This window comes from Pocillopora damicornis, chromosome 2, assembly GCF_964200805.1.
Source record: "Pocillopora damicornis chromosome 2, jaPocDami1.2, whole genome shotgun sequence".
NCBI lineage: Eukaryota > Metazoa > Cnidaria > Anthozoa > Scleractinia > Pocilloporidae > Pocillopora > Pocillopora damicornis.
Window position 1 is genome coordinate 28,181,294 of NC_142671.1, and position 18,212 is coordinate 28,199,505.

General features: G+C 36.1%; 1 protein-coding gene, 1 long non-coding RNA gene and 1 pseudogene across 40 annotated transcripts in view; 1 reads left to right on the forward strand and 2 right to left on the reverse strand.

The window, feature by feature from the left end:
* Positions 1-6,010, reverse strand: part of LOC149050651 (extended synaptotagmin-2-like) — a 28,358-nt gene extending 22,348 nt beyond the window's left edge. For 3 of the 5 annotated variants that reach the window (XR_016184265.1, XM_089198191.1, XM_089198192.1), the window contains exons 1-5: positions 5,671-6,010; positions 5,486-5,576; positions 5,332-5,380; positions 4,954-4,978; positions 4,674-4,763 (exon numbers count right to left, since the gene is read on the reverse strand). Coding sequence is in view for 4 of the 5 variants with exons in the window: in XM_089198191.1 (XP_089054317.1) it covers positions 4,674-4,763; positions 4,954-4,978; positions 5,332-5,380; positions 5,486-5,576; positions 5,671-5,691 (276 nt within the window). In the remaining variant the exon portion in view is untranslated. Of the gene's footprint in view, positions 1-1,847; positions 2,687-3,928; positions 4,004-4,673; positions 4,764-4,953; positions 4,979-5,331; positions 5,381-5,485; positions 5,577-5,670 lie in introns of those variants that run through there. The other 2 variants (XM_089198194.1, XM_089198193.1) reach the window with 2 other exon arrangements.
* The window catches only part of LOC149050645 (uncharacterized), a 404,897-nt pseudogene that overhangs the window by 67,102 nt on the left and 319,583 nt on the right, over positions 1-18,212 (forward strand). The window lies entirely within an intron of this gene.
* The window catches only part of LOC113683206 (uncharacterized), a 39,927-nt gene continuing 27,856 nt past the window's right edge, over positions 6,142-18,212 (reverse strand). For 8 of the 34 annotated variants that reach the window (XR_016184304.1, XR_016184307.1, XR_016184301.1 and 5 more), the window contains 6 exons: positions 15,992-16,470; positions 12,004-14,148; positions 7,339-7,405; positions 7,131-7,224; positions 6,698-6,753; positions 6,142-6,548 (listed from right to left, as the gene is read on the reverse strand). This is a non-coding gene — a long non-coding RNA (uncharacterized LOC113683206). Of the gene's footprint in view, positions 6,549-6,697; positions 6,754-7,130; positions 7,225-7,338; positions 7,406-9,397; positions 9,503-12,003; positions 14,167-15,798; positions 17,091-18,212 lie in introns of those variants that run through there. The other 26 variants (XR_016184318.1, XR_016184317.1, XR_016184319.1 and 23 more) reach the window with 18 other exon arrangements.

Sequence of the window (18,212 nt, forward strand, 5' to 3'; positions counted from 1 at the left end):
CTTTTCCATTATAATCTTATCTTTGGGAGAAACCATTGAAAGATGTCAACGAAGCCGATGTTATTTTACTTTTCCGTTGATTTACTTATTGCAAAAAAAGTTCAATGGTTTATTCTATTAAATTTCCAAGACTAAAGAAACAAAAACTGAAGCTGGTATTCGTGCACAGTAAACAAGCAATACTTATAAAGTAGATTATTAAAAAATGGACAGTTGCTGTATCATTGTTATTCTAATTTTTATGTGTAAGGAAGATAAAATTCAGCTACTTCAATATATGTAAACAAAGTGTCTTCAAGATAATTTATTGTGTGAGAATTTTGTTGTTTTGTGAAAAAATTAATAGCAACTTCACTTCAAAAAAAAGGAAGTAAAGTAAATGTGAGAGGATGTGTTCATACCATCAGACATATCCCTCTCCACTGAAAATTACACTCAGTTAGATTTAGTATGAGCCAGAAGAACCATGCAACCCGAATTCCACTGGTCTCCGAGGCCTAATGCAACTTAAAGCGCAGTGGAACCTCGATTTAACGAACTTCGATACAACGAAGTCCTCGATATAACGAACGATAGTCTTCAGCCCGACCAAAGTTTCAGTAAAATGTATAGGAAACAACCTCGATATAAGGAAATCCTTGTAGAACGAAAACAATCCAGAAGCCCAAACGTATATACCCCGATATAACGAACAAATGTCAACACGTGACAAAAGACAAATGCAAAACAGACCAACAAGAATCAAAATCCTTTAATTCTATAACAATAGGACGTCACAGTTAACAGCTCATTATAAATGCCGACGGCGGTAAGGTTACGGCGCAGTTCATAATTTCGTTCGTATACAGATAGGAGAATTTCTTGAAGCCACTAAGTATGTCGGAGTACGTTGTTGTTGGTATATATTATTACTTAATGGCCGTTACGTACATTTGCGCCAGTATCATAGAAAATTCTAAGATAGCCAGTAACGCAATGACAAAACAACGAGATTTGTGATTATCATAAATCCCACGAATGCCGACACTGACACTACTGACACATCTACAGATCCGCTTTATCCTCTCTGTCTCTTATTAGTTACAATAAGGCTTCTTGTAGTTAAACTTGTAAGAGGCAGGAATTACCTCTTTAATACCCTTGTTTCTCTGTTTGTCAGTAACTTCCCCTGAAATTTGTCCTCCGTGCTTTTAAAACAAGGTGCTGTAGCTATGTACAGACCTGTACAGCGTACTGTAGCTTCATGTAGATATTAACGCACAAATGTCAATTACAGTAATCGTTCCGATCCCGAAATGCCTGACGTCACACCACCGAAAAAAAAATTTAACCATCCCTCGATTTAACGAACATTTTGGTCGTTTTTCCGCAAATTCGTCAAATCGAGGTTTTCGATATAACAAACCCTAATCTGCGTGTAGCCGTACCCCCCCCCAAAAAAACAAACAAACAAACAAACAAAAACAAAAAACAAAAAGAAAGTGAAAAGGAAGTTAGGGAACCGTCGCACTAGGCATCTTGTTTTCGGCGGGAAATTGGAACCGGTGAGGACTTCCTGGTAACATTACTAGAAACCACTGTTCAACCGACCGCGGTATTTGCAACGGTCGCCAAGGTATATATAGCTATTCTCGATCGGCTGCATTTCTATAGCATGACGTAAATACTACATTCAGAACAAGGGATGATTTGAAGGTGTGATTTGAATCCAAATGGCTGAGATGGATTTCTTAGTTGAGATCCTGTTAAGAAACGGTGTAAGAAACTGGATAATGGTTGGGAGGCAGCGCACACCGCGCACCTATAACGAAATATCAGAACAATTGGAGGCGAAATAAGTCAGAAGATATTGGAAGATAACATGTTATTTAAAAACACTTTGACTTTGTTGACGAACACTGATTGATTGATTCCGAAAGACACACTTAGAAAGACTAAAACTCACAGACTCACTCAACCTACTTACACGTGTCTATTCCATAACAAAAACCACCACAAACTAGCTTCCTGTGCCATAGTTCGCTAATTTATTGTTCAAATCGCATGCCACACATGAGCAATAACGAGTTTAAGAAACGACGACGGCGCGATGCCGTGGACAACGTCGGTTAAATAGTGAACCTTTATTTTACCTACGAATCTCACGTTACTCTAAAGTCGTTTAGTTTGTTTTTCACTGTCAAATCTATCTGAAACTAAATAAGGAACAGGGCGTTAAATTAGAAATAGTAAATTAAAAAATTAGCCGTCGTCGGTCACGTTCTCCAAAAAACGCAGAGTTTGGTGATTTCACGTTGTAGTTTTGCAGAGGACGCAGAGAAATTTAGAAAAATTTATAACGCACCTACAAAGCCATTGTTCTATTCATTAAACCTTATGTTTAGTAATGTTCCCGTTGCCGTTGCAGTTGTGGTTTTTGCAGGCCCAGCCGATCACGTGGAGCAGTCAGAGCCTCAAGAGCGCGCTGCCTGCTAGGCTTCTTCTTTTGCTGAAAGGCGAGGTCAGCACTCTGCAGTCCTCCGTGTTATAATACGAAACTGCAACGTTCAAAGGGCCATTTTGAATCAGTTTTCCAGGCGAGTCTCTTCAATGGACACGTGAAGAAAGATGGCATGTTAACTTTACACGAGCCGACTCGGACACAACAGCTGGAATCCATCTTCTCTTTTTACGAGTACTGAGTCCGCTTTTATGGGATAAAAATGACGTACATGTAAGATATGAGATCAAGGTCTGATTATTTATTTCTACAGCTGACTATACTCTATCTTCCCCATTTTAGTGAGAGTTATTCAAGGTCTGATGCTCATGACCATTTCAGGAATTTCCACAATTTTACAAGGAATAATCAAAGGTATAATCTTTTTCTCTGAGTTGTTAAACCTACTTCAAACCTCTACAGCTGGTTCCAAATACATGTCAGTAATCTATTTCTCACCAACTGACATTGTGTCAGTTGCCATAAAGAAAGCAGCAATTACATGAGAGAAATGATCTCAGTTTATATCCCTATTAGCAAATGGAGACATTAACTAGTTGTTCAGTTATTTCAAAAGTCATAATTTTGAAAGGAATAAATTTCAGATGAAATTCAAGCAAAGAAATGATCCTCACAGGTAGACTGTAATTTATTGTTAATAAGAAACTGCAGAAAAAAACCCTGAAAAAATTCAGGCTTTGAAATGATTTGAACCCGCAGAGCCTTCAAGATACTAGTTGGCTACTCCTAGCAACTGAGGTACAGAGACACTCATTGAGAGGCAAGTTTTAAGGCGTTCTCCTTTCCCATTAACGATTTTAATCATAATTTTTTTTAAATTAATTTAATTTGAGCTGCAGATGAAAATCAGGCAAAGAAATGGTCGTTGCAGGTGGACTGTAATTTAAGCAATTGCAGAAAAGAAGCCAGCAACACCTCCTACATACTAGTTGAGTGCAGTAGCACTAATTGAGCTATGAGGCCAAAATTCAAAACAAAAACTAGGGAAATCTCATTTGTCTTCAAATGCTAAAAAGAAAAGATTTGGACAGGGGTTATAAATAGTGGTGCCCAGCATCACTACTGAAAGCTTGATCTGGTAATGATCAAATTACATAAAACAACTGTGTACTCTATGTTATATGGTTTCCATTACACCAACACAAGAGAAATGTACTTGTAACAGTAAGAAACAACAGTAATAAGAGTTTCCTTCAATAAGACAACCACCAACACTGACATGTAAATGGTATGGGTAACATCCACCATTAGTTTTATCAACTGAGTTAACAAAACCAAAGCATAGTTGTTTTTTTGGAAACTAAACTCCCTTATCCTGTAGATCAACAGCATAGTGTGCCAACCTGTGGGAGCTTGTATCTGTGACAATTCAGTGATGATACACAGGAAACAATAGCTTATGGATGATCAATCAAAAGTGTGACCTACCTTGCTCTGGTAAGTAATATTTCCAACAGTAAGTTTGCAGAATGCACTTGTGGTGCCACAGGCAGCATTTGTTACCTAAAAAAATTATAATTTACATTAAAACTTAACAACAGTGACCTTTCACACTTTGTGTGGTCTTGCAGTGTATTTTGAGAAGCAGAGATTTTGCATTCTTATTTTCTTTTCTATCGAATAAAGAAGAGACCACATCACACACTTACTCTAGGGAAGATTCTTGGCTGAGTCCAGTTTAACAAAAAGAGCTGCTGTCGCTAACATCTCCTCACCAATAATGGCTTGGTAAGGCTGTACACAAAAAACAAAACTAATAAACAAGCAAATAATACACAGTCAAGATCTTTGCCTCTTGGTCTGCCTAAACAAATGGTTGGTCCTGCTTACATTTGTAAAGGACCAAGGTGCAGTTCTTGCTAAACTGGTCCTGTTTTTTTTAGCATGGCCAGTCAATAAAAAAATAAGTTCTCCCACTGACTACTGTACTTCCAAAGTGTGCCAAAGTTGTTAGACGTGCTGAACATTACAGACAGAAAATGGTGAAAAGTTGTTTCTGAGCCTTCTAAACACACAGAAGGAACCAACTCACACACCCATTCTCAAAAGTACAGGTCCACAACTTCTGCTTTCCATTTACTATTCTTTGACTGCACTGCACTGATTTGGTTTTTTCTATTCAACTTGTCCTCATAAATGAAAACCACCCTATTGTTAGTGAGTGTGAACTTACCAGTGAGAGATCCTCTGGTTTGGCAGTCAGTGTGAACCATGTGCATCTCAAGTTGATCTGGCCACTCTTCACATTCTCTAGTGGAAGCCACTGTATTCAAAAATTACATAATTACAGGTTAGAATAAACTGAGTGAATTTAACCCTTTAACTCTCAAGATCTGATCATGAATTCTTCCCTCTGGCTGCTACACATTTCCTTGTAAATTGATTATGAGAATTAGGTTTCAATCAAGGTAATACTGTAAATTGTACCTGATGAGTTTGAGTGTTCTCATTACCTGTTTGCTGTATAATGTATGGATACTATAGAGAGAAGTTACATGGTAATCACTTCTAGGAGTTTTAATCTGAGTGTTTAAACCAATAATTCATCACAATGGCCAAGTACCCAAAGTAGAGGAAAGTGTTACTGATCAAATCACTATAAGTTTTATCTCTGCACGTGTTTGGCTCAGAGGGTAGCACATGTTTTCAAGAGCAATCACAGACCATAAGAACAAGTAAACCCAGTACAATCCTGGGTTGCTTTCATTTGACAATCAATTAAAAATTGCTCTAGATGCTATATCAAATCACTCAGTGTTAAAAAAGGTTCCTAACACCGGTTATTAAATATGACATACAACTCTTTAGTTAACAAAAGATTTGCAACTTACCAATCCAACATTGCCTTGTTGGACAATTGTACCAATGTCAGCCTCAACACTAAGGAGATAAAACATTATTTGTCAACATCAAAACAGTCACATACATGTAAAAACTGTAGATATGAGTTGCTTTCTACTAATTCTTGTTTGGATGATTACTTACTGTATGTTCCAAGAGATTCATCATCAGACACTTTGTCTTCATCAAAGACACCAATCTTTATTTTCTGACCATGAGAGTTGTCCACAAAGGCCTTCACATAAACAATCAGGAAGAAAACAATCAGAAATGAAATATCCTATGTTTGAAGTATGGACTAGGAACCACAAACCCATCAAAATCTTTACCTCAAACACTTCATTCAACATTGGATTCACTGTGTTGTCCTTTGTCTTTGTGCAGAATGTCTTGGCTCCCACTGGCAACAGAAAGAAATATCCTCATGAGCTACGGTGCACATACAGTAAGATACTCATTGGTGTTCTAAAACAATGATCTTGTCCCAATGAATTTATCTCCTCATAGAGGCAAAGCAAATGACAAATCCAAAAAATTACTTAATAATAAATAAATGTATGCCTCATTGATTGCTGATTCTATTTAATTCAGAATAAACATCGGAAAAGTTTACACAGATGTAGAATTTTCAGAGGAGTTCAGACTTTAAGTATGATTCACCTTCCATGAAACTGAGGTAGAAAAATTTCCAGTGACACAAGCACCAAAAGACACTTGGATACATATTACTGCAGGTCAGTAAGGGCTCTTTTATGTCTTTACACTGTAGCTAATAGAGTAATCTCCACAAGCTTTAATACATGAGAATGACATTTGGATCTCAGCAGAACCTTTAGATATGACAACAATTTCTTTCTTGATTAAGTCTATTTAGCTTCCAGGACTTCAATGCAAAGGACACCCTGGAGTGACAAGAGAAAGCAAAATCAATTGTCAAAAACCTTTAAAAACTTCACTTATGTGTACACGTGGTGTACTCAATACTACTGAGTTATTCAATTAAAATAATTGTTTTAAACATGTTTTGAGGCACAATAAAAGACAATTTGCAGAAAGAAAATTCTAATGATAAGTACAAGTCACTCACATCAGGCAAGGGGTAATCCAGTTCATACGAATCAATGTCAGTCAAAAGAACTGTGATCCTGTTTGGGAGAACCACAAATCCCACCACAACATCATATATATTACTCTAAGGAATATGTCACTGAAAAAAAGGGATAGGGAAGTTAGAGAAATTCACATTGCCTCTAATCCAGATTAGTTTAATTTATAAATCATGTCTACTTTACTACAACTAATCATATGTTGAGTAATACTGTTGCCTGTGCAAGTTTTTTGAAGGGTGAAGCATACCTCAGACTAGGAATATCAAGAATATTTTCCATGTTTGTTAAGTCAAAGTCTATGTCCTGTAAAGAATAAAACAAAAACAAAATTTACAATAAGCTGAATCATACACCCAATTTGATTGGATCTTACTTTCAATCTATCTGAGGACAGAGGCATAGATTACATCACTATGAACAACATTTTACTTCCTTATAATATAAAACAATTGGATTCCTTGTTACAGTCTTGAAACACTCAGACACACTCGGCTGCAACTTAAGAGCCACTTTTTTTTTCTTACCACAGTTTGACATCTGTGGTCTGTAACTGAACAGACCTACTGCAAAATGGAATGTATTTGTTAAATATCCAACCTGATTCAGTTTGTAACAAATTATGGCAACCTAAAAAACAACTTTTCTTGTCAAAAATTTGTTTCAATTAATTTTCAACTTACCAGTCTGTTAAGAAAGAAGACTAACACCCGGCCTACCCACAAGAGGAACAGCTGGAATGAGAGGGCACAGAATCACACACAGACTTCCACGAAGCTGAATGGGATGAAAAAAAAAACATAAGAAAAAAGCAGGATAATAAATGAGAATTCCAGTTTCAAACAACTCATGCAGGTAAAAAATGTTCTGTTTGTAATAAATACAATATACCTGAAGATCTTCAATGCCAACACTGATACACTTGACAGATAACGCAAAGTCTCAGTCCCCAGCATAACTAAAAGCAATGACAATAAATAAAACAAAAATTAGAAAATTTTGAAAAAAAAAATTTCCATCTTTTCTAAATTCTGAGATCTAAATATAAATTTTCACTCTTTGTGCTATACATTTCATATCATTTTTACACTGAGAATTTGGTAAAACCAGAAAATACAATGTTAAAAATAAGGCAGTCTAAAATCATGGACAAAAATTTAATGCAACAGAGCTAAATATAAACTAAGCACCTGTCTAAGCATATTCATGCATAGTACCGTATTTACCCGCAGATAGGCCGCACCCGCGTATTGGCCGCACCCCAAACTTTCAATGGTTTTCATGGGAAAAAAAAATTTGTTGAGGTCGAGTACCGGGATAAATAAAGCAAAGTTTGAAATCAACAACAGCTGATGTGTATCAAGTCAAGTTTATTTTTGCAATAATTCCTACACGAACGTGAAAATGTTCAAACTAGAAACTGAAACGTCTATTCGCTAACATTTTATATACAAAATAATCTTAATTAAAGATAAGTTTTTTCGAACAAGTTTCTGTCCTTATATGTACAAACATGAGTAAAGTGAAGCTTAACCCTTGTAAACACGTTCGCCAAAATCGGCGATTTCTTATTGACTGATCGAGAAGTGTCAAACGAAGACGACAAGTTTGCAGTGGCTGTTTATGAAGAACTTGGCATCGATGGGAAGAAAATTGTTGGACATTTACCAATGGAATTCAGCAGAATTGCATCCTATTTTATAGAGAACGGTGGTGAAATTTCCTGCAAAGTGACTGGAAAAAGGAAGCACTCGAAAGGCCCACGAGGAGGAATGGCTATTCCGTGCAAGCTGTTTTGGACATCTTTCCGGGAAAAAAGTGCGGCCTATCCGCGGGTAAATACGGTATACTGTTTTTGAGTCCTTATTCATTTTTCAATGCTGTTTAATGACTGTTTTCTTTTTTTCAGATAACATTAACGTTAATGCAATGTACAATTTACAGTGAAAAATTAAACACAACAAAATTGATAAGGGAGGGGAGGGAGAAGAAGGTGGTTTCAAACCTCAGGCAATCATGTTTAAAAAGTGAAGCCAGCATAATATTAAGCCTGTGAATGCACTTTCTCAAAACATTTTACCCAAAATAATTATTTTTGGGCATTGACATCTGGTTTTCTAGTTTTGTGTAACTGAAAACCATGCATTGCCCAGTAACTTTGAGAGTTCACAGTTACTGTAGTTATAGTAATTCACATTTTAGTGACCCACCACAACACAATGTAACATGTACAGCTGTAGACACATATTACTCAGAAAAAAAATACTCTACAATAAATTGACACATTTGATGCCTGTGCTTGTGCAACTTTGTAAGAGGTTTTAGGAGGGCTTATGGAAGGCTTATAAATGGAGGGCTTATAAATGGAGGGCTCATAAATGGAGGGCTTATAAATGGAGGGCTTATAAATGGAGGGCTTATAAGTGGAAGGCTTATAAATGGAGGGCTTATAAACAGAGGGCTTATAAATGCAGGGCTTATAAATGGAGGGCTTATAAATGGAGGGCTTATAAATGGAAGGCTTACAAATGGAGGGAAATACAAACACAATGTATATCTAACAGGGCTTAAATTAGCCAGAACAGAAAAAGCACAAGCTATAGTAGCACTGATCAAAATATGTATTGCATTTATAAATCAAACTAATTTCAATACATTTAGAACAAAAAAAACTAACAACACAAACAAAACTAGAACATAACAAAAAGGAAGTTCAGACTTTGATTTCCTTGAAGTTTGTCTTTGCTTCTTTAATTAAAATAATAATGTCTAATTTACAACAGTGGCTTCCTGCTTATCACTAAACAAGAGAAGCGAGAGAGGTGCATATATCCAGGAGGGGGAGGGGAGGCTTACAATCAAATGTATTTTTTGTTCACAGGTAGACAGACCTATAACCAAGGGACTAGCTAATAAGGGGCAGTTTACAGCTAAAGAATTTTGTTTTAACCTGCATGAAGCAGCTTCCTTAATTAAAAAAGTTCAAAAATATCTTGCATGTTGTCCATTGCATCCAAAATTTTGCTGCTTTAGTCATGTCAGCAGTATTATGAATTAAGTCTGCCATTTAAAGTATCAGCATCTACATGTAATTATCTCATGCAATGTAAATTGATTAACTTGGCCACTGCTTACCCTGTCCTATAATTATTAACCTGGTTTTTAAAGCCAATTGGGCCAAGGGAAAACACAAACAAACTTAAGAAAAAATATAAAATGAAAACAGTTAAAGGAGAAAAAAAATAACAGGACTTAAATGTTAATTTAACATAAAAATCCTGATATGATTCTGGTTGGATGATGAATGCAGATTCTATCTGTAATGCTTGTGGCAACCAAAAATCTAATTCATAAGATTTCAAGTAATGTTCCTCCAAGATGCAGTTAGCGAGGTGTTTGGGGCTATTTTACAAATCGAGAGAATGAAACAAACCAAAGTCGACCATTTACACAAATCTTTAATCTTGCAAGCAATCCACTAATCACAAATCACAATCAATCTTACAATCAGTCAATCAATCAATTGAACAATCGTGAACTGAAACAATAATGCAACAAAGTTCTATCAATCTAACAAAATGTTGCAAACAAATAAACTGAGTGTAAAAAGCTGGGCCTGAACACCGATAACGAGATTAAAATGATAATAAACAATACAAATAAACCAATACAAACTACATTAAAGTACAAAGAGTTACAAGAATTTGGTAGCTGGTAACAGCCTATCGTCCTTATCTAAATGGTGGCTGGTGCATTGGAAACAATTCTGGCCTTTAAAATCTCAAATCAATTGAATATGTGTCATTACAACAAAATATCTGTTTGAATACTTTCCCCCAATGCTGGAGAACTAAATTAGAAAAAACAAAGTTACAAAGGTACTCACAGATCAGTCCAGCTTGTGCCAAAGGTTTAAAACAAAACTAAGATGAAAGTTCACTAAGTTCACTGAGCCCTGAAAAAACCTTAATTCAGCTCAACCAATTTTTAATGTCCTGATTCAGAGTTCAAAGGCATGAAAATATGTTAAGTAAATTAATGACTTTAAAAGAAAGATACTGAATGCTCTTCTTTTTTCCAGTTTAATCTCTTTCACATGAAATAAATCATGCCAATTCATAAGTTCTCTTGGAATGAAAATGCAAAGGTGACTATAATCTTCAAGCAAAGTGTTTCTGTTTGAAAGGCTGTTATTTGCTCTAAATAATTGCAAATTCTTCATTTTGAAAGAAGTTTTACAAATTAAGGTTCATTTAGTGTTATCTCAAATTCATTTTCTACACCACACAGTTTATGAATAACAAACATTCTTACATATAAGTCTCTTTGTCCACAAGAAAATGTTCCAGAATAGAAACATGCTGTGGGATTTTCAACTGATTATGATGAAACTTGTTGAAAAAGATACTGAGGTGACTGAGATATTCCAAAAGTCAGAGAAATTAACATTTCAGCCTTTTAATTCAAAATTTGAGGGGAGAATGTTTAATGCCTGCAGAACATACAGTAACTAAAAATAACTTTAAGGAACACAATCAGAAATTCGAATTTTGTAAAAGGGATCAACCTTCTATTAATTTTGAGCTTTTATTTTAATGCCTAACAACCTGTGATAAAAGTGAAATGTGATCATCGCAGTAAATTTTCCAATTTAAGCAATTGGAAAGAAGAAGCCTGAAAAAAATCAGAGCTTCAACGGGATTCGAACCCGTGACCTCCGCGATACCGGTGCGATGCTCTACCAACTGAGCTATGAAGCCACACATTGGGAGCGAGGTCAATTTATTGAGTTCATATCTTCCCGTGCAGTGAAATGACGTGAAGTTTTATATGAAATAATTCATATTTGTACTGCGGTTGTAGATGAAAGTGAAATGTGATCATCGCAGTAAATTTTCCAATTTAAGCAATTGGAAAGAAGAAGCCTGAAAAAAATCAGGGCTTCAACGGGATTCGAACCCGTGACCTCCGCGATACCGGACCTGTGATAAGCAATCATCGTTGCAATTAATCACCATGATAAAATATTAAACTCATTACGAAAAAGAAAATCACTAAAAAATAGAAAAAAGGGTCTGCCCTTCTTGACCATAAGTATGTATACAATGCAGCTTAAAATGGCTGTGCAAGTCCTATAAATACATTTTGTATCAGCGTCAATCTATATTAATACTAGAGGACATTTCATATTACCGATTTCTCGCCTTACTTCGTAACCGATATTAAAGAATGTAACATCACTTGGACCACGCTATATTTCGAAGGAAGGATTTTGAATTTCTAAAATAATCGCCTAAATTTCGTGGTGTTCGTTGTCACTGACGAAAACGAAACGAAAAAACATTGAAGGGTTGGTGAAATTGCTAGGGTAGTTCATTTGAGTTGTCCAACTGGGTTTAGTCCATGGACTGAAGGACATTGTTCTGTCCATCACCCCCATTCCTCGGGGATCGGTGCTTTCAAAATATGTTAAAAGATTGGTACGTAATGCTCCTTTGTAGTAAGATAAATTTCATAGACATTGAATCGGTTGAAAGTTCTTTGAAGATCTCTCACCTGTTGAGGGGTTCTTGGTAAACATTAGAATTTCATCATGGTAGAAAGACGTTACTTCACACATCCAATGTAGAAAGTGAAGATGAGACAAGTTTTTTAGAACAGGTCACCATCATACATTATCAAACATAACACACCCGTCTAAATAACCCGACAATTCAGTGCGACATCGATTCTTTCAGTTCTAAATTCACGGCAACTCATGCGCCATTTTGAATGTGGCTTTTAAGAAACTGGGTCGAGACCTGCATGCAGTCTAGACCAATCAGAGAGAAGACTCCGTGTTCAAAGAAATCTGGGTGCTTGATTTCAACGAATCCGGATTTTGATTTTGAAATCGAGAATTCGGATTTTGCGGTAAAACACGTCTTTCAACGCTGGGAATATCATCCTCAAAGTGGATCTCAATTAAGAAATCCAACTCCCGCTCTCATTGATTTCTATATGTTTTGCGTTTTTCCGAGAAATCCAAAAAGGATCTCTTCTAGGAGGGGTTTCAATGAGGTTAACCGTTGGCTAGAAAACGAAAAAAAAAATTAGCTCTGGATTTTTTTTATGAAAATCCATCTTGAGGACAGATTTTTCATTATCAAAATCCGTTTTTGCTTTTCATTTTTAACTACAAAATCTGTATTTCAAAATTTTATTCGGATTTACCTATCGAAAGCACCCAGAACTTTAGAGCCATTTTCCCAGTATTACACAAGTATTCGCAGTTATTTTGGACTCTTTTGAATAGAAATAAAAGCCAACAACTTTAAGGCTTTTCGACTATCTAATTAAGGCCATCATCAGCTACAAGTTTCTTCAAAATTGGTTCATCCATGTTTAGCCTACGTGTAGCCGTACTTAGCGGGGGGAGGGTACGGCTACACGTTGGTTAATCCATGTCTCCACTTTCTGGGAAATTTTCTTACTGACAATAACACTTGAGATAGTCAAGAGAAAATAATGGCCTTTATTCTCTCTTGAAACATTTAGCTCATTCTTGTGATTCACTTTCAAAAAAACGGATTTGAGTGATGTACACAGATAAGCCGATAGACAAGGTTTAAAAGAACTGATCTAACTATTATAGACTTACCTCTTTGATGATCATTGGTTTGATGACAGCAGTGGAAAGACAACAATACTGTCTATTCTTCTTAAAGGATCTGTTACCGAGTTATTTCTTTCTTTGCTTATAAAAGTGTATCTAAAAATTACATCTCTACTTCCGTGTTTCAGATTTCAAAGCCAAAAAAATTCAAGAGTTAAGAAGTTGACTATCGACGCTGCCATTTTCAAAATCAACATAGTAATCTGGCCGCAAGCTATCGACTCGCGGAAACCGCGTCGAGCGCTTCACAAGCAGCAGCTACTCTGACCTTAAAAAAGAAAAGGTCAATATTCGCATCAAAAATACAAAGTTTTTGTGGCATCTAATTGTTAAGGCAGATCATCATTGGGGGACAAAGCGTGGTCAATGTCATCATTTCATAATGATACACTTCTCCGCATTAGCTAAGATGGAAATTATATGGTTTTTGGAACTGGTGATTGAATTTCCATTTAGCTGATATCCTTAAGCTGATAAGAGAAATCTGAAAATCATAAGGCACAGTCAATGTCATTATCTTATTATAATGTACTTCTTACTACCTTAAACGAAAATTATATGGTTTTTAAAACTGGAGATGGAATTTCCATTCAGTTGATATCCTAAGCTGGTTAAAGGAAATCTGAAAATAAAATTCCCTCACAACAGGGCTCCTCTTCACATATCTTCAAACACAAACAAACAATTTAGAAAGAAAATATGAAAGTAGTTATTCTTTGGAAAGTGGTGACATGTAGTCTTAGATTGAGCAACGAACCAAACGAGCCGGAAAGATTTAATTGAGGAAGTTGTAAATGAGGGTACTACACATGAAACCAAAGTCGACCGAGAGATCATGAAGTAATAATGATTTATTTATAAAGCAAAACCTTTTTTTTAACTCTGACACTAGGTCAAGGGCCTCAGTTGAGAACAAAAGCTGTAGAAGTCTATGAAGAAGTTTCTCAAATATGGCTCAAATGAATTTGTGTATTAGCATTTTTTAAGCTTCTTCTTTGCCATTGCTAAATTGACCACGACGTTTTCCCAGAAACCATCTTTATGCCCTGGAAAAAAAATTATATCTATTAGAAAGTTAGTAGCCCACTTGCATGTAAATCTACATGCAACTCGTCTTTTACTGTATTAATTCCCCTCCCCCTTTTTGCTGTTTTTCTTCCCGTTATACTCTTTCCCTCATCCTCGACTTAAGAGCATGAAAGGTCAGAAGCCATTGTCGCTTTAGCAAACTTTATAGCTTTTCTTCGTCAAGGAAAAAAATCAAATATGAAAAAAGCTCAGCGATACTGAGTTTTCTTGTACATACCGTAATGATTCGTGCTCCGGGCGCAATTAACGCCCGGAGCACTTATTAACTATTGATGCCAAGAGGGAGGGCGCTTATTCGAAACGGGGCGCTTTTAAGGGAGACGGCACTATTTAATTCTCGGGAAACAGCAAATTGTGCCAAAAAAAGCTTTGACGTTTGTTTGAAAAGGATCAAGAAGACTGGTGAACGGACATGCTGTCCCTGGAGCGAGATCATTCGTCTGAAGGAACTGTGCACACACATGGACATTATAGTTGAGAGACTGAGACGAAGACCACTGTTTTTGTATTATAAGGTTTGAAGTAAGTGATTAAGCAATTAAAGGAAGATGAACCACCTTCGATCTGAATGTGCAGGTACACTAACAGTACTATCGCTGAAACAGAATAGTGCCGCTAATTGGTATAGGGGCGCTTATTGTAATGAGGGTGTTTCACACTCGACAGGGGTGATTATAAGAGCAGCGGCGCTCATTAACAAAAACGAGTTCGGGGGAGGCACTTATTAGAGGGGGTGCTTACAGACATACATACATCTTTATTTAACAATGCAGGTTATGAAAATTGGCAAGAACGAAGTCGTGATGTGGACCTGCCTAACTACAGCTAATTAAATATTGTCACATTAGGTAAGGATAAAAATATAAGTGAACGAGATATAAATTTCTTCTTAAATACAATAATGATTAGATTAATTTAGATGTAATCATTATAAATAACAAATAAATATCTAAAAATAAAGGAAATCATCATTTTTCATTGAAACGCAGAAGGAAAGATGTTTCTTCGCATTCAGCTTAATCTTAAAAGATCTTAAAAATTGCAGTCTTTGACATGATGCAGAAGAAGGTTCCATGCCAACGCAGCCCTGTGTTTAAAAGAGGACCTGCCAATTTCAGATCTTGGTCTTGGTACTTCTATATTTAAAGAATTCCTTAAACTGTAATTGGGTTTTGCCTTAGAGAGGAGAATATTCAGTTCCTCTGTATTTGAACCATGATAGGATTGGTAGGTCACAACTAGCAGCCTCTTTACATAATATGGAGGGAGGTGCTTATTAGAGAGGGTGCTTATTAGGAAGGGTGCTTACTAGAGGGGGGTACCTATTAGAGGGGGTGCTTATAAGAGGGGGTGATTATTAGAGGGGGTGATTATTAGAGGGGGTGCTTATTAGAGGGGGTGCTTATTAGAGGGGGTGATTATCAGAGGGGGTGATTATTGGAGGGGATGCTTATTAGAAAGGGGGTGCTTTAACCCTTTCACTCCCAAGATCTAATTAGTAATTCTCCTTACTATCTGCCATACAATTCTTATGATGTTAGTTCAGAGAATTTGGTATTGGATCAACTAATAATCCCATGATTGATATTTTCCTCTATTCTCATCACCTGCCTGCTTGATATTGTATTGACACTGTAAGGAGAAATTCTGTCTTGGTCACTTGTGGGAGTGAAAGGGTTAATGGCATGAGGGCATCAAATCAAATCATTATGGTGCTGATCAGTGGTACCTGTTTAAACAGTAAGAAAAGCTATTGATTTTAACAGTTGACTCAAAAGTTCATGCTTAAGTATTACTCACTTGTTTAGGTGTAGCATCCTTTGTAATAATTCTTTGAAACATTGTCATTTCATCAGTCATCCACTTTGTTCCTACATTTCTTAATGGCCATTTCTTGCTCTTCCTGTTTCTGCAACACGTCCTGAGCTGATTTATACATGTCCTAAAGGGAATCCAACTGTTTTTCATCTTCTGTGAAAGTATCATAAGGGCAATTCTGTCTGTTGTGGTTCTTCAAGCTCACAGTGTTAATCAATCAACTTTCCAGAATAGTGAGTGATTCCAATGGTACTTATTTACTATGCTCTGTAACTTGTCTGTAGAACCTCAGTAATTTGTGAAATATTAAACAAAAAAAAACCAGTCACCACAGAGCTAGCAATGTTTACCAGTGATGCCCTTGGTTATCTGAAGTGAGAATCCTTATCCACAACTTGTGATATTTTGGACACAGGCATTAGCCAGTTGGCTAATTTACAAAGCGCAAGCTAGGAGTTAAACTAGGGGCAACCAAAAACAAATCCAGTGAACAACAGAGTAAAGAGTTGAACCCAGGACCGCAAGAGTACAAGTCCAGCGCCCTAACCTCTCCACCACAATGTCTCCAATAATGCTGGCAAAATTCATGTGAATGTCACATGTACAATAATATTCAACATATTTCAAGATACAAGGTGTAGTAAAATTAATGTTCAAGGAGAACAATAAAGATCATTGAAACTATTTAGCAACTGGGCTTGAACTGAGTCTAATTGAGCACTAGGATTAAAACACCTATCATTCAAAATGAGACCGTCCATGTGTCAGAAAAGTCATGTTACATGCATTATATTTTACTCTATCTTTTCTCATTGCTGGGTTCTTCTCCTAGTTTTACATTAATTGAAAAAAGAATGGTATCTACTTGTCATTCTCAACAGCGATTTTCCTTTACTTAATAGTCACAGACAGATCGTGTCACCAAAAATTTTAGAACAGATTACCCAAGAATTTTTATTTTTGCCTTTATGAAGTAGCTTCCCTAGAAAAAGTTCAAACAAATCTAGCATGTTGTCCATTGCACCCAAACTTTTGCTGCTTAAGTCATCACAGCATCATTATCATTATCACTTCAATCTGCCTTTAAAAAATGAGCATTTAATTATCTCATGCCATGAAAAAAAAATCACTCAAATGACTGGATTAATTTGGCCACTGATTACCCTGATTAATAAAATTAAATAACCCCCATTTTCTTGCCTTGATGAGCCCAGAAGAAAACTCCATGCAGTTCAACCAATTCTTAGTTTCTTGATTTAGAGTTAAAATGCATGAAAACATTAAGGTGATTCCTCAGTTCATCAAGGCATATCCTGTGATGTGCATTAAAATCATGTAATCAGGGGAAAGAGCACATGTGTATTCTGAGAATATGGTACTGTTTTTCAATCCATGGACCAGGTTAAAGAGGTATGAAGGTCTTTAGCTCTTATACGAGCATGGTGACCTATATTTTTTATTGCATAATTTTAGTGTACCATTTATTCCCCTTAAATTGGGGATTTTAAAAAAAATGCTTCAAAGGGGAAAAAAGATAAGGCTAAAAGCATGCACATAGCTCTTTATTTGAGCATGCAAATTATGATCTTGAAAGAAACAACTCAATGAACATTTTGAGTCTATGTCATTTAAATTTGCCTGATTTTCCCATAAATTATTTATCAAATTGTTCCATATGCTCCAAACTTTCTACCTATTGTATCAAGTTGTTTTCAAGGGTTACTTAAAAAACCCTAGCTTCCACCTGCAGCATAATGTACCGTGAACTGATTAAATGACACACATCGTTAGTGCCGGTACAGGTATAAATGGGGTATGTTTGGCCACTTATATCTCCTAAACAAGCACAGCGACTTATCTTTTCCAAAATTTATGTATCATTTCAAACAGACATTTGCAAGGAACTTTTAAGGAAAGTTTAAGGAAAATTGTTCAATAAATTGTTTTTCAGAGGAATCACATAAACTAACTTAATGTCTTTTAAAAGAAAGATACTGAATGCTCTTCTTTTTTCCAGTTTCAATTTGTTCACATGAAATAAATCAAGCCAGTTCCGAAGTTCTCTTGCAAAGCAAAGCAAAGGTGACTACAATCTTCAAGCAAAGTGCTTCTGTTATAGTTTAAAAGGCACTCAATGACAGAGACAATCTGTTACTTGTTCTAATTTATTACAAATTCTTCATTTTAAAAGAAGTTTAACAAA